This window comes from Fusarium flagelliforme (genome assembly GCF_020744385.1).
Source record: "Fusarium flagelliforme strain FIESC 12 MPI-CAGE-AA-0113 chromosome Unknown B0J16scaffold_9, whole genome shotgun sequence".
NCBI classification, from domain to species: domain Eukaryota; kingdom Fungi; phylum Ascomycota; class Sordariomycetes; order Hypocreales; family Nectriaceae; genus Fusarium; species Fusarium flagelliforme.
In genome coordinates this window covers 343,832-370,248 of record NW_025763511.1, presented here as the reverse complement: position 1 = coordinate 370,248, position 26,417 = coordinate 343,832, and the positions used below count along the sequence as shown (strand labels likewise).

The following is a 26,417-nucleotide window of genomic DNA, read 5'->3' as shown; positions in this document are numbered from 1 at the left end:
CCAAGCCTAGCAAAATGATGATGGCATGGGGGCGACCTTCTTTTATAAGTAAGATCATCAACAGCCGATGCCAGAATGAAGCTCCGACCGCGATCCAGTTAACAATCATACGTTGCCCGCCATGTCTTCTTACTTCCCGCAAACTTTCTCAGCCTCAGAACCACAAGGCTCCACAGGTCTACAGAAATACTCGCTCCGGTTGTCGCAGTTCACCATCGACAAAATAGCAGCTCTGCTCGACTCCGCCACTGCCGACGTATTGTTAAACCAAACCCAAGTCTCGATCCCTAGTAGTTGCCTCCTGGCGCTGCCCAAGTTGGACGCAATGACCCACGCACCGAATACATGACCGATCGACGTTCATTCAATAAAACACTACTCATAAGGCAGTTTGCTTGCCGAGAGATCACGAGCCCAAAATAATATCTGGGTCTCTCTTTCTGTTGTCTCTTCTTCTGGGGGTTTCTCGTTCAGATTCCCGATTCCACGCATTGTCGTCTCGTCCTCAGTGGGCAGAGCCGATTCCTTGCGTGAGTCTTGTTCGAAACGGCAGGGGTTTTGTACGGGCCAGGGATTAAAGGTGGCAGGGTCAGTTCAGGTATGGTATTCAAGGTTTCGTGGTCTGATGTGAAATTACTACTGAGGTTTGCCGAAGGAAGCAAGTATTATTCTTTTTATCTCGCATTCGGAACGAGATGCCAGCAGGTAAAAGCAACGGGTAATTGCTACCTGCCGAAAAGATCCATTATCTGCCATTTGTCTCCAATATCCATGAGGTGCATAAAATGTTGGGTGATTGAAAGCGTATGCGTAGTACAGTAGATGGCAATGATTGGTCCCAGAAGTAATGCAAAGCTTGCTTGGAAAATACCCTTGTACGGGTTAATCCTTGGGCTATGGTTAGCTTGTCACTAATCCACTTTTAGTAACTAGGGTAGATACCTCTTTCTCTATGACAGCTACTTAAAAACAAGAAATTATACAAAGAAAGAGGTCTTTATTGATAGAATACTACCAAGCTAGGTTTTATCCTGCTTTATAACTCTATAGCATATTATCTTGCTATTTTTTTCAGAGATACCCTTTCAAGCAACCACTGTAAATGTCAAAACGGGGATTAACGCTAGTGCCAATTGATGCCCCGCGTACTAGCAGCGGATAGGTTTTAGGTGACGGACCCGAGGTCCGGCATTTGATGGGTGCAGAGCGATGACTAGACTGGAAAGAATAGGGCGAGATTCTCATGGGCTTGATGAGAGCGAGGCAATAACTAGCGAAGTGTATGTACCTTTAGCTTCAGAGCCCATTGGGCCCAAGTTCTACCAGCCTGCCTTTAGACAAGGAGTGTGCACGCTCGACGGCACGTACATCTCTACGTCATCGTGGCGTAAAGTTAACCAATTGAGTTAAGGGGCGGGTATGACGGTTATGTCAGTCATGGAAATCCACTTTGTTATTGACTTCTACTGGAACCCTCTCTGCCCTTGGGGTGGGGAGCAAAAGGCAAAAATGCTAGCACCATCAGTACCCGCACAGTGTTAATTAGGATCAATTCGCACACAAATTCCCTTGACGACAAGGTCCCCCGCGTCCCCATTTCTGGGGTGTTTCCCGCACTGCTCCTCCGCGATCACAAGGACAGCAACCACGGGCCCCGCCTCAGCAACAGCGAACATCTAATACCTCTCGACCCCAAGAAATATCCAACGGTGCAGGAACTGCCAAACCCGAGTCGAAGCCCGCATCGGGCCCTTTTGACCCCCGCGATAACAACACAGCGAATGCTCTATTCATGTTAGCCCAAGGCAGGGACAGTGCCCGGAGCCTGAACCAATTCGCCGTGGCTTCAGGCGCCCCTGGCCACGCTTATCTTGCTCCCGTCGCTCCTCAGAATAGAAACACTTCGCCGCAGGTGTTGAGTGTTAATGAAGGCTTGATTAGCTCTGCTCGCGGTCCGGGTGACAGTCATATTGCTTTAGATGAGAGCGAACAGGCCAGGCTCAATATGCAAGCTAAGAGCAAGGGAAACCCCTCTCCCGCCAACGGCCAACGAAGGGCGGATGAACCCCCAACCAGAGTTCCCCCTAATAAGAAATCCAAGACCAATGCTGCTGCTATCAATAGTGGCATGAATTTCTCTAATAAATCTAAGCCGAAACTGGAGGACAGCGGATACAAACTAAAGATGGCGGACGAGGAGAATCGAAAGAACTTCCTTGAGCGCAATCGGTATGTTCTTAAATACTTGATTCTTCTATATTAAAATATGTTTACTGATTCTTTATACCAGCATCGCTGCCCTCAAGTGTCGTAAGAGGAAGAAACAATGGCTTACCAACCTACAGACCAAGGTTGAGATATTTAATACGGAGAACGATGCCTTGACGGTACAAGTTACCCGGCTGAGAGAAGAGGCACTCAACTTAAAGACGCTTCTTTTTGCACATCAGGACTGTTCAGTTACTCAACAACGACTTCACAGTGCCTTTATATCGCAGGTCGTTGGGCCCTTCAATCCGCAGATAGACCCCTATGGTATAGCTGCACCGATGCCAAACCAGGTCATGGCTGGCCAGGATGTGCAGCAGCGTTTCTCATAGCGCTACGACCCTATTGTCCGTTCCATTTTCTTTAAAAGAGGAAATTGCAGTCGATAAATACCCAGTATCTGGTAGGGTCAGGGATAACAGTTGTACTTCTTTGGAGCCTCCCGTACTATGGAAGAGTTCCCAGTAGAGGGAACCTTCTTCATCACCAGTTAGAAGTTAGTAAAAATATTCTACAGCCTTTATGGCCAGCACGAATTAAGTTAATTCAGTAACCAATGGAAGAGAAGGAAGTATTTCGATTCGGGCGATTTTGCCCTGGCGCAAGCTAAACGGCCTTCCGATATCGGTACCGTCAATAGCGGTTGCGAACATCCCGTTCGACGAGATTCTCAGACCCTTCATGTCCAGTACCTAGCTCTAGCAATCTTGACGATGACGCTAATCAGCACTCATTAGCTGAGAAGAAGACTGGCGAGCTGAAGTTTTCTAATAATACCCACCTTCAACAAGAGATGTCGGTCCAGCAAGAGGATGAGCATCGAAAACGAAGCAGGAACACAGCGTCTAGATGCTGGCTATTATGACCTTGGTTCCCAGGCGTTTTAGGGGTGGGGTTAGCCTTAGGTTACAAGGTAGTAAAAATAAATGGCTTTAGAGGTTTGCGTGAAGTAAGTGGAAGCAGAAGTTTTCAACCCCAGGGGTACAAACCAAGAGGTCGTTATTCAGAAAAGGTGGCCTATGATTTTCAACCCTGGGGTACAAATCGACGTCTACCAAGTCAAGTCTCTGAGCAAACGCATTATATTATTCATATATATGATGTCTTTGTACCCCGGGGTACAAAAACGGAAGCTGCCAATCTGCGATCAAGGTGACTTACATAATCTTTCCCATCATATACCGTGACATCTCAGGATACGTCGTACAATGCGACTACGAGACTGCAGCAGAACGCTTCCTCCCAAGGGACACAGTGGGCTTCGCTTCTCCGCATGGCCATCAAGGATCATGGACATATGATATGATGAAAACGAGCTGTATATATGGCAGCATTACTATCGGCGATCATCCATATCATCACCAAGGTCGGCGTCCTCTGTGAGGAGGAGACAATCGGAACAGCAAGAGTCGGTGCTGTTCAATGCTCTTGTTGGGCAGGTGGGGGAAGCGGACTTATTTATAAATTTCGGGATGACAAGGAGGTACCCCCCTGTCGAAGCCAGTCAATGTTCGGCCTACCCTATACACCATCAGCAATATTGCGTTTTGTACATTCATTATGCGCGCGAGATGAAGAGACATATGAATAAATACACATAGCTGGCTTTTATAGTAGAAGATTGTTATTCACTTGAAGTGTACAGAAGAACGATGGGGTTCGGGGGGGGGGGGGGGGGGGTAAAGTAACACAAAATGTTCAACCATATCTTTCTGAAATAGCAAACCTGACTACCGAACCGTATGGAAGACGAACACATCGGCGTGGATTTCAACGCGTCATGGACAATGGATAACAAGGATAGCTTGACCGGGATCACGCGTTTATTTCTAGCCATTTCAAGTCAAGTCCGGTTTTTATTTTATTTTTAAGTTTACAGTACAACCCAAAAGACCTTCTAATCCTGGCCGACCTAGCTTGGGCTCTTGATTGTGACTGGCTCACGCGTCTACCTCTCTACGTCTATTTGCATTTGTTGCTGAAACGAGGCCCTGCCCTTAGCATTATGCCCTGCGTCGGTTGGCAACTAACGAATTATTTTTGGTGGGAAAAGAAATGGCGTTAGCACGATATGGGGCAACCGACGAACTCTATTTTACCTGTAATAAGTAATTAAATCTATAAAAAAAACTTGCAAGTTAGTAAAGCTTAATTGCAGGATAATAATAGAATGCTTAATCTCTTAATTAAATGCTGTTAGTATAATTAATTGCAAGATCTAAGTGTAAGGTCTGGAATTGGCGCTTTTAAATTAATAGGGGTAGCCTATCTAGAGTACCTAATTAAGAGCATAGAGTAAAAGTTATTCTTTGTAAGACTCTAGATAGGATTAAGTATCTAGTTATATACTACTATACTATATATATAAGTAATACTTTTAATGTTAAGCAGCTAAGGAAGTTTATAAACAATAATAAAGTGCGTGATAAGCAAGTGCTCCAGACAAGCAAGTGCTCCACCAATCTTTACCTAGAGACTTTAAAAGAGTAATAAAAACACCACAATCTATCTGATCAATTAAAATTAATCACTATACTCTTCTCTATTAACCTCAATCACCTCTTGACAGGTCCTTGCATTATGCCCGGCCTTGCCGCATTTGCTACAATGCCGACCACCTGGTCGCTCTGACCTTGCTCGACGGCCACTTCTCGAGGATTCGGCCACTACCTGCGTATCAACATCCATCTGATCAATTGCTTGTGATGCATCCTCTACAGTCGAAGGCCCTCCTTTCTGTACTCTAGTCCTTTTTCCCCTCCGGCGTCGCCCTACTGTCTTATTCTCTTGTTCAAGTTGTTGATTCCTATCCTCTAGTAAAGCTATCCTATGTAGAAGGATGCTCTGTCCTTTCTCAAAATACTTTACAGCTTGAATTATTGACTCAGGCGAGCTGCTCTTGCGATTTTTGATCCTTTCCTGCAGATACTTAGAGTGAGATTGGGTCTCTAGTATTGTCTTTGGGGTCCTTGAAGTCCAAGGGGTCGAAGGTTCAACAACCTCCTCGGGAGGCGTCGGGGTCCGTAGCTGCACATCAAGCTTTGAGATGACATTTTCTGGGTTGAAGGGAGCAAGCCCGGCTCCTCTGAAACCTCCCTTGATATTGCTTTCTGTAATAGCAGCTCGGTGGGCGGCATGAAAGGCAGGAAAGAACTCAGTCTTGGAGATATGGGTTATAGAGCATCTGATCAGACGCTCTATCTCTCGACCATATGCCTTTTTCAGCGGCCCAAAGCAGCCTACATCAAGAGGCTGAAGTAGATGAGAGGCATGAGCAGGCATACAGAGCGTAATGATCTTATTCTTCTTGCAATATTCCTCAAATTCGACGGAGTGGTGACTTTCGTGACCATCAAGGATCAAGAGGCGATAGCGACTGTTCGTTCGCTTAGATGTAGACCGATCAAAGTGCTTCAGCCAGTCAAGACCTAGCTGGTTGTTGGTCCATCCATTTTCGCTTACTGCAATAACCCAGTCGCCGGGGAGGTCGCATGCTCGGTACCAATTGGCAAGGTGATGTTGGCCTGCACCAATGATGAACGGCGGGATCGATTGACCTTCCGCATTAATCCCCTCGATTACAGTCATCCATTCACGATTTCCAGGCTGTACTTGTTTTGGTCTTCCTTGCCTGTGCGAGCTTGTGACGACTATTCCGGGCTCAATCATGCCCATCATAAAGCCGGTCTCATCAAAGTTCCAGATATCATCTGATCGGATACCGTATTTCGCGATTGTATTCTCTACAAGCCGAAGCCAGCCACGAATAATAGTCGGGTCTTCGCATTTAGCTCTCTGATAGTCATATCTCCGGAATCGACGTGTCTTTAGTTCTAGTTGCCGCTTGACGAAGTTATGAGCCCAGCGCTTGCCGACGGGTGGCGCGTTGCGGTTGGCAAGTACAGAATTAGCTATATCTTCCACATATGATAGTCGCGAGGGAAATCCTCGCGAATCTAGGTCTAAAATGAATTGGACTACTATCTGCTCTTCCTGATTAGATAGTCGCCTTGTCTTTTGGATAGTATCGCGTCGCGATTGAATGCCGGATTGACGGCGACGTAAGGCAAAGCGGTCAACTTGATATATAGCTGCGGCCTTTCGAAGACTTAACTTTGGGTCATTCTGGAGGGCCTGAAGGGCAAGAATAATCTTAGCTTCATTTGAAGAGTGTGACATATTGGGTTGTTGAAAAATATCTAATTGAATGGTGATGATGTAGGTTGAGGGATTTTTGGAGCACTTGCTTGTCTGGAGCACTTGCTTATCACGCACGTTATTTAATAACTATATTATTGTTGAACGGATCGCGTGCGCCTTGATGTCCTTAATTGCATGTGTATTGTGGAACTGTCTCCCCCGCCTTCCTTGGAGAGGGGTCTGCTTATTATGCGTTCCTGAATGGGTCTAGGGTCGCCGACAGCTGACTATTAGGTCACATGATACCCCGTGCGGCCATCCTACTGTTCAACAAGAGAAGGCTTTTAAGAAAGGTTCTAAGTAATAGCTCCTCTAGGAATAACTAATAGGTAACTAATATAGTTATTACACTAGTTTTTAAAAGCCTACTGTACCAATGCTGAACTAAAACGCGTCGCATTGTTCACTTTTCGTCCGTGCCAACCTAGACTACCCTTAATTCTTACCGATGTTCTTCCGAAAAATCACCCCTAGATTCTACACTTTCTGTCCGTGCGTATCAATACAGCAACTAGGCGGTCAATAGGCGGACGGGTACCCGTCCTTCTAAAATGGGGTATCTACCTAGGTACACGTAGAGAAGCAGCACGCGAAATAGACAGTGACTGTAACCCTGCGGGAGGTTGTTTGAGAAACGCATCAAGTATAAGCAAGTTATCGTGGGCATCCTGACCAAGAAGTGTGTGGGGAGGTTGGTTAGCCTACTGTCATGGCGGATCCAATGGGGGCCGAGATCGTGGTGGAGCAGGACGCCCCTTTTTCGACGCCAAAGCGTCCGAGTCGGGTGGTGAAGCCTACGAGCAAGGTCCGAGACACTGCGCGACAACTGGAAGACACTGCCATAGAAACGCGACGAAACACTCGACATACGACGCGAAACGTACCGGCCGAAGAACAGATCGACCGACCGACCGAAGCCCGAAAGAATAATGGCAGCGGCAGCAGCAGCGGCAGCGATGGAAGGGCAATGCTGCAGAAGGCGCTGGATCTCCTGGCAGAGTCGCGCAGGGAGACCAAGAGGCTGCAGGAAGCGCTGAAGGAACAGATGGAAATGACCAAGGAACTGCAGGAAGCTGTTGCAAAGCAGGAAGAGACAATGCACGAGATGGCCAAGCAGATGGTCGAGATGAAGGAACGGATGACCGAGGAACTACAGCGGGCCCGTGAGCAGCTCGAAACTATTGCTACGAATGCAACGGATGGACCTCACCGGTCATATGCTGACGTCACACGACTGACGCCGTTCTTACCCCATAACGATTCGAGAACCGTAACCGCCCCTCTGAACCCCACAGACGTGTTCTACTGCACGATTGACGTTTCAAGACTAGAAGAAGATGAGGCTAGGCTCTCAGCCGGGACGATCCGAGCGACAGTGGAGAACCAAGTCCGATCCGAACTAGACAATCCCACGTGGCGATGCCGAGCGGTGACTAAGGACCCAAAGAATCCCCACCGTGTCAGGATCACCTGCAGAGATGAGAGCGAGCATGAGATTGTGAAACGCGTAGCGGAAACAAAACTCGCCCCAGGAGCCCGCATCCTACGAGACGACCTGTACCCTATCAGAGTGGATAATGTCAGCCGTATTGCGGTGCTGAACGAGAGGAACGAAGTTCGAGCTGAGATCACCGAGATGCTCGGCCGAGAAAACGATACCGAAGTCGCAAAGATAGCATGGCTCAGCAAGAGAGACGTCCCCAAGGCATACGGCTCGATGGTCGTATATCTCAAAAAACGGTCAGAAGCTAGGCGGTTCATCAACGAAGGATTCTTTGTGGCTGGAGGAGAATCCGGTACTACGAAGGTGTTTGAGCGTCGTGACCGCCCCAAGCAATGTTACAACTGCCAACAGATCACGAACCACAAAGCCTACCAATGCGACAGACCACAAGTCTGCGGCAGATGCGCGCAAGAATGTCATCACCACCGCGCATGCACAGGAACGATTCCGAAATGTATCCCATGCGGCGGCCCCCACGAGTCATATAGCAGAAACTGTCGGAAGCTCTATCCATTACAACATGAATAGCATATTCCGACTATTTCAACTGAATGTCAGAAAGCAAGGGCCGGTACATGATAGGCTGATGAACGACAAGGACATTCAGGATGCAACCGTATTGGCCATCCAAGAACCCCAAGCACGGAGGATCCAGGGTAGACTGTTGACGACACCCATGGGGCATTACAAATGGATCAAGATGGTACCTACGACAGAGAGGGAAGGTAGATGGGTAATTCGGAGTATGCTTTGGGTGAAGAAGGAGGTGGAAGCCGAGCAGGTGCCGATAGACTCCCCAGACGTGACGGCAGCGGTTGTTCGGCTGCCAGATCGTCTGGTCTTCACGGCATCTGTCTACGTACCAGGCGGAGACGCCCAAGCTCTACAGGACATATGCGCTAAGCTTCGTAAAGCTATTGGAGAGGTGAGACGAAGGTCAGGAAGAGCGGTGGATGTAGTGGTTGTTGGTGATTTCAATCGCCATGACCAGATGTGGGGCGGAGACGATGTGTCAGGGGAGAGACAGGGCGAGGCGGACCCAATCATTGACTTGATGAATGATTTCATGCTCAGAAGCATCCTTCGCCGAGGCACGAAGACGTGGCAAAGCGGAGATTACGAAACAACTATCGATTTGGTTTTGGCCTCCGAAGAGCTTGCAAACGCAGCCATCAAATGCGCGATACATGGCACAGAGCACGGATCAGATCATCGCACGATAGAGACGGTGTTCGACATTTCAGTCCCGGCGCCGAAACAGGAAGAAAGACTTCTGTTCAAGAATGCACCTTGGAAGGACATCAATAGCAGGATCACGGGCACGCTGAGGAGCAGGCCGGTGGGGAATACGGTGCAGCAGAAAACGGATAGATTGATGTCGGCCGTCTTGGATGCGGTTCAGGTATTAACGCCCAAAGCCAAACCGTCGCCATACGCAAAACGATGGTGGACCAATGACCTCACGCAGCTGCGGCATGTATACACATACTGGAGGAATCGAGCTCGAGCCGCAAGGCGTGCGGGACAGAACACTGCAGATCTCGAAGACACGGCAAAGGCTGCGGCGAAGCAATACCATGATGCCACCCGACAACGGAAGAACACGCACTGGAAGGAGTTTCTGGCAGACAATGACAACATCTGGAAAGCAGCCAAGTACATAAAGTCTGGGGATGACGCAGCTTTTGGAAAGGTACCCCAGCTCGTCAAAGCAGATGGAACAGCAACAACGAGCCATAAAGAGCAAGCCGAAGAGCTACTGGCGAAGTTCTTCCCGCCATTGCCAGACGATATCGAAGATGAAGGACCGAAGCAACAGAGAAATCCAGTAACGATGCCGAACCTAACTCTAGAGGAAGTGGAACGTCAACTTTGGGCGACAAAGTCATGGAAGGCGCCAGGAGAAGATGGACTACCAGCGATCGTCTGGAAGCAGGTCTGGCCATCGGTGAAACACGACGTCCTCGCCATCTTCCAAGCATCATTGGAGGAAGGCGTGATACCGAAACAGTGGAGACATGCTCGAATCATCCCACTTAAGAAGCCAGGTAAAGATGATTATACGGTCGCGAAAGCCTGGAGACCGATCTCGCTTCTCGCTACGCTGGGTAAGGTGTTAGAGTCGGTAGTTGCCGAGAGAATCTCCCACGCGGTGGAGGCTCACGGACTTCTCCCGACTAATCACTTCGGCGCGCGCAAGCAGCGATCAGCAGAGCAAGCCCTCGTACTGCTACAAGAGCATATTTTCTCAGCATGGCGCTCACGTCATGTCGTGAATCTTGTCAGTTTCGATATGAAGGGGGCATATAATGGTGTGTGTAAAGAGAGACTATTGCAGCGCATGAAGGCTAGAGGGATTCCAGAGGATCTCCTGCGATGGGTCGATGCCTTTTGTTCAGAGCGAACTGCAACCATTGTAATCAATGGCCAAAGTTCCGAAAGCCGACCTCTACCACAAGCAGGACTCCCGCAGGGGTCGCCCTTGTCGCCGATACTGTTTCTATTCTTCAACGCAGATCTAGTGCAGACCCAGATAGATAGAAATGGTGGTGCTATCGCCTTTATTGACGACTACACGGCGTGGGTGTCGGGACCGACAGCCCAGAGCAACCGGAGAGGAATACAAGCAATAATTGACAAAGCTCTCGACTGGGAGAGACGGAGCGGCGCAACCTTTGAGGCGGAAAAGACGGCAATCATACATTTCACCAGGTACACAGCAAGGGTAGACTCAGAACCTTTCACTATCAAGGGTGAGAGAGTCTTCCCGAAGGATCAAGTCAAGATTCTCGGGGTCGTCATGGACTCGCGACTTCTCTACAAGCAACATATCGCAAGGGCAGCAACGAAGGGTTTAGGAACTGCGATGGAACTGAAACGACTGAAGGGAATGGCTCCCTCGGCAACGAGGCAGCTTTTTACAGCCATGGTAGCTCCTGTAGTAGACTACGCTTCCAATGTCTGGATGCATGCGTGCAAGACGGCGTCAGCGTATGCCGTTTATCGAGTACAAAGGGTAGGAGCGCAGGCGATCATAGGGTCCTTCACAAGTGTGACGACAGGAGTAGCCGAGGCGGAAGCTCACATAGCGACCATTTATGAACGGTTCTGGAGACGAGCAAGCAAACTTTGGGTAGACATACACACGCTTCCACGCACAAATCCGGTCCGAAATCTCTTGCGAGGGATTAAAGCTTTCCGGCGATTCATATCTCCGCTTAGACGCATTGCGGACGCATGCAAAGAACTACCAAGAGATGCCATGGAGACCATCCGACCGTTCGCCCTTGCCCCGTGGGAAGAGCGCATGCAAGCCACTTTGGGCGGACAGGAAGGGGAAGAAGACGACAAGATCAAAGAGTTAGCCAAAGCAGGATGGGCGGTAAGAATAGCGACAAGCAGCTTGGCGAGAAACGATCTGGTCGGCATGGGAGGGACCGTTCGAATCCCCATATCCTTAGCGAGGGCCGGCAAGATCATCCAGACCTTCTCGGTCACGCTAGGGACGACGGAAGAACACAACCCGTACACCGCCGAACTAGCAGCCATTGCTCGTGGCCTAAAATATCTGCCAGAGATGAAGTATCGGGTTATAATGATCTTGACGAGTAACAGATCGGCGGCACAAGCTATAGGTAACCCTCGCCAGCAATCGGGCCAGGGGCACATTCGGGAGATATATGATGCTATAGAAAAGCTCAAAAGAGAAGGGAATAAAGTCAGGCTCATCTGGCTACCATCTGATAGTGAGCTCAAAATCCAGAGGATAGCCAAAATGTCAGCCCGCCACGTCATAGAGCCGTATGTCACACCACGCAGAGGAACAAGCAAAGCAAAGATGATAATCCTCCGTCGAACGAGAGCAAATCTACGAAGGGAGAGGGAACTACCAGACGGAGTTGGCAGACATTCGAGAAAGGTCGACTCAGCTCTGCCTGGTAAACATACTCGGCTATTGTACGATCAGCTACCGTGGAAGGAAGCTAGCGTGCTGGCACAACTCAGAACCGGGATGGCACAGCGCAAGGAGATAATGCTTCAATGTGTAGAGGAAAAGCGCGGCAACCTCTCCTTTCATTTGGGGGGCAAAGCTGCATCAGACGGACAAAAGTGGACACCGAACATGGAAGCAGTACGAGCCACAATCCGTTTCGCGATCGCCACAGGTCGCCTGGAATAGAGATGACAACAACATCACTACTGATCTATCGACCATAAAATTGTATCTACCGACAACCACTACCCTGTACAACCAGAAGCAGGCACCGCTTCAGCCGCCGAAGATAGGAAGCTGAACACTTGGAGGAATTGGGCTTCAAGTTGACCTGCTATTACTAACAATTACGGGGATCAAGGAGACAAGCGATGACCAGGCTGGAAAGAACAAGACAAGAATCACATGGGCTTGGTGAGATCAAGGCAATAACTAGCGAGATGTATGTATTCTTAGCTCGTAGAGCCCTCGGGGGAATGGCCTACCGGGCGTAATAGACTTGTGTGTGTGTGCGTGTGTGTGTGTGTAGTACTAGGTTGAGGGACTTTTATTGCGTTCGCTTATTATGTACGTTATCACTACTTACTTACTAGAGTTAAATGTGCATAGTTTAAGTACATTTGGCACAAGCAGTCCGAACCCGTCTTCCCCAGTCTCTATTAATATACCAGAAAACATTTTAGTTGCCTTTGCATATAGTAACGGCATATTAGTTAAAAGGCCCTGTGCGAGGTGCATAGAATCTGCAGAGTCTCGTAAACAGATACGTATACCCTAAAATGTCAGAAACGTTCACTTCAGTACACTTGAGACTCACTGTATACTGCCGCCATATTCCTGCCGTATCGTTCTCACTTCTGATCTCCTGATCTGTTAGATTGCGTTGTGCGTAGGATGCGATATCGTATAGCTTGGAGCAATTGTCGATAAGAGCTTTTAAATTACATCCTTCTCGATCTTGGAAATTCTGTAGAAATCTCAGAAACTCTTCAATATATGCTACGTTCAAGTTCGTCTCTGAGTCTTCCGGATTGAGAATCGCAGCCATGAAGAGTATCAGAACAGTGCAGGTAGGGTAGCATATGATTTGCCTGGATTATTAGCATGGTCGAGAAACGAGCAGGTGCAGATCCTACCACAGATAGGCGAATGGCTGCGGGGACAGGCATCGAAGTAAAGAGATCGCGGCTCGGGCGCTATGCGTGAGAGAAGGCGTACTCAGTAACAGATTTGGAAGTTCTTGTCTTATCGATCTGAGAGGGAAATCCTGGAGGTTACTACTGGCTATTTGAATCTTCCAGGCAGAAGCGTAGTAGGCAAGGCGAAGCTGTAAGATTCCGGGATTAACCACCCGAGGAAAACTTGTGGGTCGAAATTCTGTAGGCAGTCCTGTCTTCCAAGATTCGAGGTCGTTGTCTAATTCAGCAAGAGTCTGACTCATTTTATCCTTGTTCTTCCAGAGTGACGATTCAGGGCACAAGTATCGACAAATTCTCGACTGAATCAACGCCAAAGTTGACATTTGCCTCAGTAGATGTGTACCGGAACCAGCATCTATCGCCGGCTCTTGAACGGGAAGTTCAACCTCAACTTCACCAAATGGAGCCGGGAGGTTAAAATCGATCGACGCATTGCACTGGAGCACGTATATGGACCAAAAGGTCCGTCTGCGTTTTTCCATATCGATGAAATCGCTCGAGCCACACACATCTTCCAGATGCCAGCCAATAGAATGGCCGGCATGCGCAGCCGCGGACAGCAGGCTAGTGAAAGCGCGTGCATCGGCCGTCCCCTTCATGAATAGTGCCATGACAAGCATTGCTTGACAAGATTCGATGCTGTCACCCCTCATGACAATCTCTGGAAAGACATCGAAGGCATTCTTGAAATAAGTCCATGAAATGGGAAACACTTCTTCTATGGCCTTGTTGTCGGCCTTCCGGTGAACAGCCATGGCAATGAGAGCGTTCAGCATTGCCCAACGAGTAGGATTGTCGTGGCAGTTTGATAATCCGGCTAAGTACTGGTCATCCACAAGCTTCTGAACATCGCGGGTGCTAAAGAGCGGACGCACTTGATGCATGTCTTCTAGGGCGCTAGATATGAGGTGTAAAATATGCTCCTTCGGTGGAAGTGGGATGAAGACTGTTTGCTCGAGATTGTTCATGTTTTGCTGGGCGTGAGTAATGTTTCCAGTGATTTCTCTCGGCCATCTTGATGGAAAACTCTGAGTTCTATTGGCCGCTGTTGTCTCGTGGACGTAGGATCCACCATTACTATCTCCAGGCCCTGAAGTGTCACTTGAACCTTCATCGGTTATGGGGGAGACTTGCAGTGGAGTCTCGGCCTGCTTTAGGCGTTGTTCGAGCGTTTGAATATACTGCTTGCTTTTCGAATTAAGTTTTGAGCCTGTCATGCGACCACAAAGACTCACCTTTTGCCGGGACCTCTTCCTTTCCGCTCACGGTAGTGACATGTCGTCTTGCAGTTCAAGCATCTCTCACAGCTTGGTATCTTGCCGTCACATCGTAGCTTGCGGCTTCTACACGGAACACAAGCCTATTGGGTTAAGACCTGCAGGAAGTGATGCTAGATTGCGGCGACTTACATTGGCAGTCCGTCTATGTGTCACGTCGGCGCTGACGGCCACTGTATTCTGAATACCCATTCCGCACCTCATGCTCAAAGCTTCAAATTATGTTGAACGAGCACTACACCTGGCAGAGTCTAAGGTCTTCGTACTTGTCTTTGAATGTTTAGCTGGTCACTCAACTACTAGACCCATATTTACCCCGCTTGATTTGTAACGTCACCAGTGTCGGAACTTAATTGCATCCGATCATCACAATCCACTGCTCATAGTAATCATTGACAACGATGCTTGTTTCTCTACAGACATCAAGCTATTGATAACTTCAACTTGGGCCCAATCGATGCTAAGACTACTGTCCCCAAGCCTCAAAGAGAAGGTCCTTGATTTTTCGTGGCTTTATTTCAGGAAACGCCTGGTTGAGCGTACGCTCAGGCTTGAGGTCAAACACCCCTTCCGCGAACATGCGGCCAAAAGCAGCGAACATGCCCTGCAACATCGGCTTGGGAACAAAGGAATACATATACGGGTGGGAAGGCAGCTCCGTAATTTTACCCTCCTTGAGGTCATCGACTGAGTCGTTCTTGATGGTGAACTTGACGCCTTTGGCCTCCTCAGCGTACTGCACGAATTGATTCCACGAGACCTTATCCCCAATGATATAGGACTCTTTGTCCCACTTAGGAGCCCCAACAAGCGCCGCGACAAATTGTGCGATGTCAAAAGTGTGGCTAAAGGTCACGAGGTCGGTGCCAGATCCAGGAATGGCGGCGAAATTGTTCGCAATATCAACTACCAAAGGGAGGGGGTCTTGGTAAGACCTGACCTTTGGCATTGTGTAGTAATCAGCAAAGTAGCCGTTGATGATGACAGAGTACTCGAGGTTCGAGGTTGCTTCCAATGCAGCAATAATGTTGAGCTTGGCCTGACCGATGGGAAAATAAGAAGCAATCCTAACACGCCAACTTAGTATTTTCTTCCGGGGTTTTAGCAGCAGGGTTACACCAACTCTTCAGTGTACTTGACACCCCAAGTACTAGGGATGTATCTTTTGGTACATGTCGATTTATCAGCTGCTTGAATCAAGCTCAGCTCGGCCGAGATGTCGCCCAAAGAGTTGATTGTGGATATAACAGTCTCAATGTTGTTCGCCTCAAGCGTGGCAGTAAGTTTACCGGCGTCAGTGTAGTCGACAGGTATAACCTGGGCTCCTTCTATATCTTTGGTCTGAAAGCTGTGTGAGATAATTTGTTGCTAATTTATATATCATGGTTATAATTACCTCTCGAGCCAGGACCACCACATTGTGCTGACCCTGTTCAACAAGCACTTCAACAATAGCACGGCCGAGCTTGCCCGTGCCCCCAGCGATAGCGATAACAGTCATGATCTGGGTGTTCTGTTTATCAGTTTATTTTTTTCATTTTTTTCGAAAAGGAGGTAAGTTTGTCAATCAGAATGTGGAAAAGAGAGATAGATGATGGTTGTCAGGAATGAAGCTGGGTGGTTCTGTGAGGATTTATATACCTGCGTGGTAAACATCGTATCCAAAATACGGTAGTATTATACAGCCGCACTTAAATACGAATTAGTAAAGCTGAGGATCCCAGCTCGGAATTAAATTAGTGCCGAGAAAATAAGTCGCTCATATCATGCCGAGACCCTAGAACCCCCATTGATTCAGGGTTATGGAGCATCGGATCAGATGCTCAATTTCTCGACCATACGCCTTCTTGAGTAGGTTAAGGCACCCGACATCGAGAGGCTGAAGTAGATGAGACGAGTGAGGTGGCATACAGAGCGTGATGATCTTGTTTTCCTTACAATATTTCTCAAAATCGATAGAGTGGTGACTTTCGTGGCCGTCGAGGATCAGAAGACGATAGCGACTATTTGATCGCTTGCTTGCACACCGGTCGAAGTGTTTCAACCACTTGAGGCCTACCTCATTATCGGTCCAGCCATTTGGGCTCGTCGCAATGGCTCAATTGCCTGGGAGGTTGCTGTCTCAGTACCAGTTGGCGAGGCGATACTGGCCCGCGCCTATGATAAACGACGGGATCGTTCGACCTTCTGCATTAATGGCCTGAATTACGGTAATCCATTCTCGGTTTCCAGTGGACTGATTTCGGTCTTCCGCGTCTTTCTCTACCTGTGACGACCATTTCGCTTGCAATGACGCCCATCATAAAGCCAGTCTCGTCAAAGTTATAGATATCAGCAAGGTAATGCCATATTTCGCAATTATGTTCTCCACGAGCCTGAACCATTTGCGAATAACAGTCGGATCTTCGCATTTGGCTCTCTGATAGTCATATCTACGGGAAAAAACGCGTCTTGAGCTCTTTATGTTGCTTAACGAAGTTGGAGGCCCAGCGCTTGCCGACAGGTGGCGCGTCGCGGTCAGCGAGCAGTCGGTTGGCCATTTCTTCAACACCACGCAGTCGCGGGGGAAATCTTCGCGAATCTAGGTCGAGAATGAACTAAACAATGATCCGTTCCTCCAGATCAGATAGTTTGCGTGATTGAGGGATCCAATCGCAACGCGCAGATATGCCATGCTGCCGGCGATAGAGCGTAGTATAAGAGACTTCATAGGTTTTAGCGGCACGTCTAAGACTTAGTTTAGGGTCATTCCGATAGGTCTGAAGTGCAAGAAGAATAGCAGGCTCTTGATTTGACCGTGGCATTTTAGGTGGTTGAGAATAAGTCGATCAAATGGAAATATAATAGGGTAAGGGATTTTTGATCCGCATGCTTATCATGCACGTTAGAATTATTTTAAAAATCTTACTTTAAAGTGCAAATTTTAGTGTTGCGTACCCTTGTCTATTGCACCCTCTTATCATATACATCATATACTAGTAGATTATCTACTACCCTTTATATAGTAGAGGTAGTCATTAGCCCTTCTTGGGCTTCTTGATTTAGTCAAAGTATCGCTTAGGACCTACAAACCAGAAACGTTTGTCGGCACGATCATACTCCTGGACCTCCTCCCCAGGAAGCCAGTCAGGCACCCATTCCATCTTGTCCTCGCTTAACGGTTCGATTTTACCGTCCTTGATGTCATCATAGAATGTACTTAGCTCGCTGAGAAACTCGCCGGCGTTGGTAGAGCTGACGAGATGTCCACCACCCATCTTGACGGGGTCTTGACGGATCTTCCCTATTCCAGCCGCCCACGAGACCTTGCAGCTTCTGCAATGTGTGGCCGTAGTCTGTAGAATTTCCCTCTAGAGGGAACAGAATGGGCCCGTTGTCGTAAGCTGTATCTCCCACAAAGAGGTATCTCTCCTTGGGGTCCCATACGGCCAACTCATCGGGAGTGTGGCCGGGTGTCTGGTAGATGACCAGGTCAAGGTCATTGCCCTGACGATCAATGACGGGCTGACTATCTATTGCCCAATTGGAGACCTGGAATTGGGGTGTTTTCATGCCGATATACGAAGACAAGGAGGACTTGTTCAGGCGATCAGGCGAGTGCATAATGTCCTTGCCGAGTACGCTAGCCCAGATCTGATCGGAACAAGGGGTTTGGGAGAATTCAGCCAAGCCACCGAGATGATCATAGTGACCATGCGAGAGTATGACAGTGTATGGCTTTGCGCTGCCAGGGTTGAGCGGCCAGCCGTCATTGTCCAGCACGGGCTCATTCTCCAAGAAGTTGCGAAGGGTTGTCGGAGCATCGGGGTTATTGACGGCTCCTCCCGTGCCGGAGTCGATAATAACGATTGTGGATGGGTAGAGCTTAACATAGATGAACGGACTCTCTTCCCATTTATCGTGCTCGACGATTAGGAATGTTGAGGGGTTTAAACGGGTACAGTTGAAGTACGGCCTGGTCGAAATCACCGATGCGGATGCATGGGTGGAGGCTGCCTGCGTGACCACTCGGCTAATTCCACACATCCTTTATGAAGATCTGACAAGATGGGACTGAAGAGAAAGAAGATTTTAGACAGGGTAAAGGAAAAGTTACGGCTTTATCGTCTATCCAGGCGCTTTAAATGGCGGTGAAAAGCACCATGCACAGGGCATAGGGAATAATAGCAGGTTAAGATACTATAGAAAGGATGGTTGCATTTAGAACTAATACTATGAGGGATTACTCTTATCGCCTTTGACCCTTATACAGAAGGTCTACCTGAACCTAGCTCCTATGGACGTTATAGTAGAGAGTTGGTTCTTTACTATTTTATTTAAGCTTTAATAAACTACAGGGTAGGCTACTTTTAGGTGCACAGTGTGCTGTGACACTCGCTTATCATATACGTTACCTGAGGGTCTAATTATCTCTTTAAGCGGAACAAGGCTACACCAGGTCACTCGACCCACTTGACCCCACGTACAAGAAGGTTACAAAAGGTTGCCCAGAGGCAGCTCTTTAATAACTGTATTTCTCCGTAGGTGCCCTACCTCTATTACAGTATAGCCTCTTTATTTAGCTAAATCCACGAGCGCTGAAGGTGGGGCCGTGCTTATGTCACGAGCCCTGATTATCTGATGTGTCTCATTGGATATTGTTCAACAGGTGCTGGGGTGTCACGTACAGGCAGGGATACATCAAGATTACGCGCCGAAATGGTAGAACCTTCAAGAGGCAAATGCTTGACAAAACACAACAAGAATACACGAATCTGCATCAATGGACCGAATACACGTATTGTTTGACAATAATAAATTCGAAGGGATAACCCGAAACAATCAACGGCGATCATCAACAGGTGTAGGAACCCACAAAGCTTTTTTTCATGATAAGCGAATTGGCCGGATAAGCGAGCTGTCCACTTACACTGTACAGCTAAAACTGAGAATTTCGGATTCATCTTTCATAAAATTGATAAAGGGTTCTTGAGGGTGAAGGGTCATGAGGAATTTTTTTAATACATTTTTAATTAATTTAACAAGCCTGATATCTATTAAAATAGAGGGATAGCATAGTGCTAATAGTCCTTTTCCTGACCACTCTAAAAGTCAAAGATAAATAAGAGTTGAAAAAGTGACTGGATATAGTTATTTCGTTAAATAGCCTATTGCCTAACTTTTATCTTTCTTAATCGGGGTTTTAAATTTTATTCAACTTTTGAAATCTCGATTTAAGGTGTAAATTCGAGTGGCCAACTCGCTTATTCGGCCAATTTGCTTGCTTATCGTGCACGTTCGTTAGAGCCCGAATTCGGCCCAAGTCGCCCTAAATCGCCGATCTCTCTCAAAGGCTTGAGGCTGAGACAGAATCAGGCCACTTTTATAGAAAGTGGCCTGATTGTCCACCCTTGCCAAGCCTAGAACAAGCAGCTCCTGGCAGAAGGCTAAAGTGGGGGACTAATGCACGGGCTCAAATGACGGCGGTTATCACAGGAATCTTCATGCTTCAGGGGCGCCTGTTGCAAGACATTCCCAACACGCCGGAAGCTGCATGCAAATGTAATTAAATTCATAACTAGGTCTGCACGGTTGCCATCGGTTGAGTTGATGATGCATAACTGTCGCATATGGCCGAAGGAGCCCCTTGGGCCGGAGATGTTTGCATCTCGATGCCGTGCCTGACGGGTCCAATACTCCTCGCACAGACCAACCAAGTATCCTTCTCACGTACTCCCACCTTCCAGTGTCCTCATTGTTCATTTAAGGCTTAACAAGTAGTCAACAGCAAAGTAACCTGATACACGACAATTTCGAGAGCAGCTGCACTAGGAAACATTTCTTAGATGCTAGAATCACCAAATCAGCCCAGCTCGAGCTCGAAAACATGTGAGAGTTCGTCATTATCTAGACAAACTTGGCGTAGCTTTGTATTTTAAGCTCGTAGGTTTAGGCTGGGCGGAAGTTCACGTACCTTTAGCTCTTGATCTGTCAGAAGCATGCTAATCATGCAACAGCCCCTTTACGCCATATATGCCGAGAGAAGAGCCTCGAGCCTTTTCAACTCTGCTTGGAGCTGCTGTATCTCGGCGTACAGCGCAGCATTTCTCGACTTTAGCCCTTTCAATCTGATCCCTTGGGTCTACCTTCTTGTGTCGCACTTAAATAGGTTGCACAAATTCCTGGAGTAAATCATCTCTACTGACGCGCGAGACGGTCTGCTGCAATCTCACCAAAGTTGGTAGAAGTGGCAGCTTTCAAAACACTGACGTTGATGGATGAAAGGGCCTTTACTGATTTCGGATTCAAGCCATTATTGGTCCAAAGGCTCTACTGCACCTGTGAAAGCAGGACGCGGGAAAGGAAGGGGAATCAACACGATACCAACGAACTCTTATATAGTAGCTTCTTGGCCAGGGAGATATTCACGCCACTCAAAATTCCTCTGGTTAGCTCGCCTAAACGCAGGAAACATAAAACTCTCAGCTATACTGAACTCACTAGGATGCTAATGAAGAAGCTAAGACAAATTAAACAGCTGTCCCGCATGTTGATAAATGATTGATTGATACGATCGTTTCCTAATTTGTGAATTTCATTTCGTTTCGTTCCTTCACAAGACATAGTAGCTTCAATGCGATCATGCTCGGTTCGCAGACTTTGACTGACAGTCAGCGCCCCACCATCATCGAGATCTTCGCGGCACCCCACATCGCTGATCCGCTGTTGCTCCGAACATGATGGCTTTGTATGGCTGCGTTGCACTCGTTCAGTTCGCTTGGTGATCTAGCTCCGTCCTCTAAATGGCCTGGCTCCAGGAGTCAGAAGGTCTCGGCTTCTCCTACTGGTACTAGTGCGTATTCCACGGTTTGCTGTCTCTGCCCTCTCACAGCTTGACCATTACGGTCGGCAGTCGGGAGCTGGGCGAATTTTCACCTGACGAGCGAATATCACAGCGCAAGCAAATCAGCCCGTTTCGTTGCTCTTAGCAGGAGTGCCTACACAGATAGTACGTCTACTGTCAAGAGCGCCCTTTAAGGACCAAAAAAGGCTGATAGGTACTCGCTATTGCATCACTATGTACTCCGTAGCACTGGGTAAAGTACAGCAGAATTAACCCCGCACCGTGGGTATCCCCAGTCCACCCCTGGGCTGCATGCATCGTCATCTACTTTAGCCTGGCGCCCTGGCCTCAGTAGTTAAGTAGGTGATTTGTTTAATTGAAAGGTATTGGTCAGGGATATCGGCTCTTGGATTTTGCAACTCGTCCTCCTTTCACCTCGTCTCACCGCAGCCCGATCCCCAGGGCCCCAGGCCCTTTAACACTGTCTTTCCTGCCACAGCTGTCATTGTCGATACCATAAAACAGTGGAGACCCTCTTGCATTATTTCCCCCTTTTGTTGTCGTCATTGCGATCGCTATAGTGACATCTTGCTGCCGCCCTGGTACGATCTTCCCCAATTTGCTCTTAAATTGCCGGTGGCAATATCACCGCTTCTTCACGTCCTTCCATACACTTACACTTCTGAAAGCGCATATACGAGACCTCGACCGGAATGCCACCAGTCGCTTTGCCGTCCGTCGCCATCACCAATTAGTGGAAATTAGACATCAAGTGCATGAACGGTCTCGCATTCTGCCATTGCAGCATCGGCATCCTTCTGACCGAGCCCGTTACCAACAGGGTGCATAGAAGCATCATACGCAGCGCCGATTTACTCATCGGTTTGATTCTATAGCTACTTACATCATTCAGGCGCTTAAACCATTTCAACTTCTAATCTCGTATCGTTCTTATGGGTGCGTACCTCAGGAACTGCCGGTGCTTCTTCTCAAGGCTGGTGTAACACACTGCCAATTTCAATCCCCCATCATGTGGCAACTGACAGTTAAGGGTCGATCGATCGATCGATGAACCCCCCATTCCTAGCCCGTGGCACCCTTCTTGCATGCTTTGCAACAACCTTATATTGCCCGAGTTCTGGCACTTGTTCGATTTCATCCGTTATGGTTGGTCTTCGTGGTTGTGCTGATACTTTGTCTTTTCGCTCTGCAGGGCATTTTAACGTTATTAGACGTCTTCAGCCATCCGCCACGGTCGTTGGACCTTTTGTCATATTCCCTCTCCACAACAGACACCCCCAAAGTTATCACTGCGTCGAACCATCAAGCAGTGGTATTAGCCTCTTGCTCGACTCTACACATTTTCGTATAACAGAAAATGCTCCCAGATCGAAGTAGCTTGCATGAATCCCAATCGCTGCCGACCGGCTACGCTCTCCCCCGGCGCACTTCGCATGAGGAATCTATTGATCTTCGTCGCCGTTTGGCCTGCGATGCCTCGCTCCGGATGAGCCCTGGCTCAACGCCCCCAAAGGTAATCAACGAGGCTACCTCCATTCGCCGCAACTCTTCTAACGACAGCCATGATGCCGAGCAGAGCGACCCACAAAATTGGGTTGACCACTCGAACGAGAACCCGAGCGCCACTGCCGATGAAAATATCATGGATAGTAAGGGCCGCATCTACTCGGATGAAGGACAATACCAGGAGATACTGATTCGAAGTTATAGTTGATCCCCCATTCTGTCAGAAAGAATCTGCTTCGTCGAGTTCGGAGAAGTCATACTCCCATAGTCAATACCAGTTCGCCTCTCCAAAGCTCATAGCCGCGGATAGCAGTAGCGCTGAAGATTACCGGAGCGTCATTGACGACTTGACGGTCGAGATTCGAATGCTTAGGCAGGAATTAAAGCGCTATAAGCAAACTCACCTGGATAGGGTTTCTAAGGACAAGCTCTTTGAGATCAAGGTTTACGGGCTGCCGAAGAAGAAGAAGGCAGAGCTAGAGGATACTCTGAGAGACTTTGCCGCTAGTCTCGATGTCCTCCCAGATGCCTCATCGTCACGGAGGAAGACGAAACTACCCCCTCAGAGCGGCGATCAGGTATACTCAAGATCTAGATTCCAGCTTCATTCTGCCTCTTCCTCTTCAGGATCCAGTCTTCGGCTGCCTGACTCGGCCTATGCGTCCATGTCAACCGGTGCCAAGTCTTCCAACACACCTGTTAGCTATCCTATGAGAACGAAAAGCTCAACCGAATCATCGGAGCAAAAGGTGGAGGATTACCTATCAGGAATTCCAGAAGGTCTGTACCCACGATACGCGAGCATGACGGACAAGGAGCGGAAGAAGCTCATTGTTGGTCGCCTCGAACAGCTCTTCGCAGGTACGTCCATACGGCCGGTCGACAGTTTCTCTTTAGCGCCCTGTCGTATAGATGCGCGGACCACAGGTTCATCAACAGTACACGAACAACCCACTCTTAGAACTGAGCCTCCCCGGGAGGCAAAGATCCTCTCTCTAGAGCAACGATATGAGCACTCGGCTTCCAATCCCCAAGAGGACAACACCGAGACCCGAGAGAATGGTAACAGTGCCGATTCTGGTACCAACCAACCTCTCCCAATGTTGCCTCTACCGGAACAGAGACCTACCACACTCCGTGATTTGGACCCCGATCGAGTCCAAATTCCGTCCGAGAATATGGACTACATCCGGCATTTGGGTTTAGTGCCACCCGAGTTATTATCCGAACAGCAGACCACCCAGGACATTCCACCTGACGCTGAGGGCTGGGTATACCTGAACCTGCTATGCAACTTAGCCCAGTTGCAGATACTTAACGTGACACCAGACTTTGTTCGCTCGGCCGTTTCAGAAATGAGCGCCAAATTGCAGCTGTCCCCTGGCGGGCGTAAAATCAGATGGCGAGGCGGATCTCACGGTGTTAAGTTTAGAACGGACAGCTCTGGTTACAAGTCGCTAAATACGCCTTCTACCAATGACATCTATGATTCGGAACGGGGACGAAAGCGCCAGAAGACTAGTCGCTCCACCGGCAAAAAGTTCCAGTCCGGCGCATCCAGATCCAATCCGCAGCTTTGCGCTCCAACCGAGACCTTCCACTACAAGCCACTGTTCGCTCAACAGGATTCATGTAATAGCCAACCTTCACTTGATGATACGCTTTCTTCTTTGGGATCCGTGGAGGATAGTAATCCGCGCGAGTCGAGATGGAGCTTAACTGGCTCCGGAAAGCCGACGCACAGGAAGCAACGCCATGAAGGTGCTATCATCTACTACAAAGGCGCACCATTCTGTATCGATCTGTCGGGTGACCCGGGTGACTCATCCTCGACCACTAACATTCTCCCGAACGGTCAACACCAAGCCGTTCCTGAACAGTCATCTGATTTCGCTCAATCTCCTCCTCGGCGAACAACCTCTGGGTCGTTTATCAATTACAGACCGTTGACTAATCGAGGCCAAGTCCTGCATCAGCAGAGTCCCGCCACTGGCGGGGACAATGATGAACCTCCAAGCCTACTAAGTGATGGTAGCGAAGCAATGAGCGATATCGCATTAGATTGGATTTGGAGCGACAGTCAGCAGTACATGGAATACCAGTCCCTAGAACCCAGTGGGCTTGGTGGTATCCTCGCTGATGATCGCTTTATAATGGTTGTCGCTACCAAGAGGTCAAAGCAAGATGTTCTCCCCTCGTCTTTAGCGTCTCGAAATCGGAGGTCAGACGAAAACACGAAAAGAATCATTCGTCGGCTAGCAACTATATCAACTTCTTCTCCCGTCCATGGCGGCTTGAAGGCAATGCCCAGCAAAGAACCACCTACTGCTGAGATTGAGTATCTGTTAGGGCGCATCGAGCGGCCTGCGCCAGTCTCACTACCTCCCCCTGCCATTTTCTTCCCGCCTTTCAGCAGCAACAGCTGCACATCTGACGAAAATGGCGACATATCCGAAGATGCGGATGATGCCGAACCATCAGGAGATCATGTGAGCCGACGAGTGAGATCATGTTCTTCCGTCCCCCACCCCAAACGCGTCTATCCCAGCAGCGGCGATGAGGATGATGCCGATCCAGAAAGATTGTCTGGATATCACAACATGGGTCATGTCACTCGAGGTAATGCGGCAAAGGTCTTGCCAAGTCGCCCTCGGCAGACCGCTTGCCGCACCGGCAGCGCCACATCTGCAGCGGCGGAGAGCGGTTATAGTAGCAGCTGCGAAGACAGTTCTTGAACCGCTCAACCTACTTTTATCTTATAATTCGTCCCCTAAACAATAAAAGCTATTCTGGCATGAACACCCCAAGGATAAGTAGACTCTTAAAGGTGATGCGGGTCGAAGTTAGTCAGCGAACGCCTTGTTCCTCACTCTACATGTCACACTATGCGTAGTTACAAGACCAGATTAACTTTAATCACCTGATTCCGGCCCGAAGCGTATATATAGAAACTCTAGTGCTAGCAGCATAAAGTCCAGGGGTAGACCATGCTGAACTTGAGGATGCGACATTCCGGCACCCAAGGGTGGAGCAGCGATGCTTTCCATGACATTCTTCTGCTCTTTAAAACGACTTAGGATACTATGATAATGAAGTCGGTAGCTGGTTCTGTCGCTCCGGCAGATCACTTATGTTCCCTCTCTTGAGGTCTTCATCTGCAAAACATGCCAATCTGGATTACTCACTGAGAATATAACTCACCATCTCCAACAATTCCTACATAATCTACCATGAGGAGATCAAATTACTCAACAGTCAGCCTGTTGGGTTCAATCATTTGATCATATGCGTACTATTAAAGACCTCGCTGAGCTACCTTACCTTATTTCACTTAGACGACCTATCCCTGAGCTTGGAGAACAACTCTCTCCTGGAGAAACTTTTTCTTGGCGCCCGCTGTTAGTGTGCTGCTAGGGTAGAATTCTTTTGCAGGCCAAAATGAAAGCAGGTGCAGCTGTGGGGCTAAAGGGGCCTTAACAGCTGCTGGAAGAAAGGGACTCGGAGAGTTGACCTTTCTTCGTGACGCCTGTCCCCAACGACACTGAGCTTCGCGAGCTCTTGACATCGCCTTCGGGCGCTTTTTCCTGTGTAGTGTTTCCGACTTCTTCGAACCTCGACGTTCCGG

At 48.5% G+C, this 26,417-nt stretch overlaps 6 protein-coding genes across 6 annotated transcripts; 3 read left to right on the top strand and 3 right to left on the bottom strand.

The window, feature by feature from the left end:
* Positions 1–1,510: 1,510 nt before the first annotated feature.
* B0J16DRAFT_351605 (uncharacterized protein) lies at positions 1,511–2,820 on the top strand. The gene is made up of 2 exons (XM_046129204.1): positions 1,511–2,229; positions 2,291–2,820. The coding sequence occupies exons 1-2, from the start codon at positions 1,793–1,795 to the stop codon at positions 2,598–2,600; spliced, it is 747 nt and encodes a 248-aa protein (XP_045977416.1). The 5' UTR covers positions 1,511–1,792; the 3' UTR covers positions 2,601–2,820.
* Positions 2,821–7,177: 4,357 nt separating this feature from the next.
* On the top strand, positions 7,178–7,711 carry B0J16DRAFT_248113 (uncharacterized protein; the record flags this gene model as incomplete). Its single annotated transcript, XM_046123080.1, has 1 exon — positions 7,178–7,711. A coding segment is annotated over one exon (534 nt), but the record flags the coding sequence as incomplete, so codon positions are not given.
* Positions 7,712–12,675: 4,964 nt separating this feature from the next.
* B0J16DRAFT_312473 (uncharacterized protein) lies at positions 12,676–14,666 on the bottom strand (the record flags this gene model as incomplete). The annotated part of the gene is made up of 4 exons (XM_046125052.1): positions 14,575–14,666; positions 14,401–14,525; positions 13,185–14,353; positions 12,676–12,989 (listed from the first exon to the last, which is right to left on the bottom strand). The coding sequence occupies exons 1-4, from the start codon at positions 14,644–14,646 to the stop codon at positions 12,676–12,678; spliced, it is 1,680 nt and encodes a 559-aa protein (XP_045977414.1). The 5' UTR covers positions 14,647–14,666.
* Positions 14,667–14,908: 242 nt separating this feature from the next.
* B0J16DRAFT_312471 (uncharacterized protein) lies at positions 14,909–15,943 on the bottom strand (the record flags this gene model as incomplete). The annotated part of the gene is made up of 3 exons (XM_046125051.1): positions 14,909–15,509; positions 15,566–15,810; positions 15,839–15,943. 3 exons carry the CDS (start codon positions 15,941–15,943, stop codon positions 14,909–14,911), a joined length of 951 nt encoding a protein of 316 aa, XP_045977413.1.
* A 1,427-nt stretch (positions 15,944–17,370) lies between these two features.
* B0J16DRAFT_351599 (beta-lactamase-like protein) lies at positions 17,371–18,618 on the bottom strand. Its single transcript, XM_046129203.1, has one exon. The coding sequence runs from the start codon at positions 18,466–18,468 to the stop codon at positions 17,629–17,631; it is 840 nt and encodes a 279-aa protein (XP_045977412.1). The 5' UTR covers positions 18,469–18,618; the 3' UTR covers positions 17,371–17,628.
* Positions 18,619–22,912: 4,294 nt separating this feature from the next.
* B0J16DRAFT_351587 (frequency clock protein) lies at positions 22,913–25,640 on the top strand. The gene has a single exon (XM_046129202.1). It carries the CDS (start codon positions 23,158–23,160, stop codon positions 25,525–25,527), a length of 2,370 nt encoding a protein of 789 aa, XP_045977411.1. The 5' UTR covers positions 22,913–23,157; the 3' UTR covers positions 25,528–25,640.
* Positions 25,641–26,417: the final 777 nt, after the last annotated feature.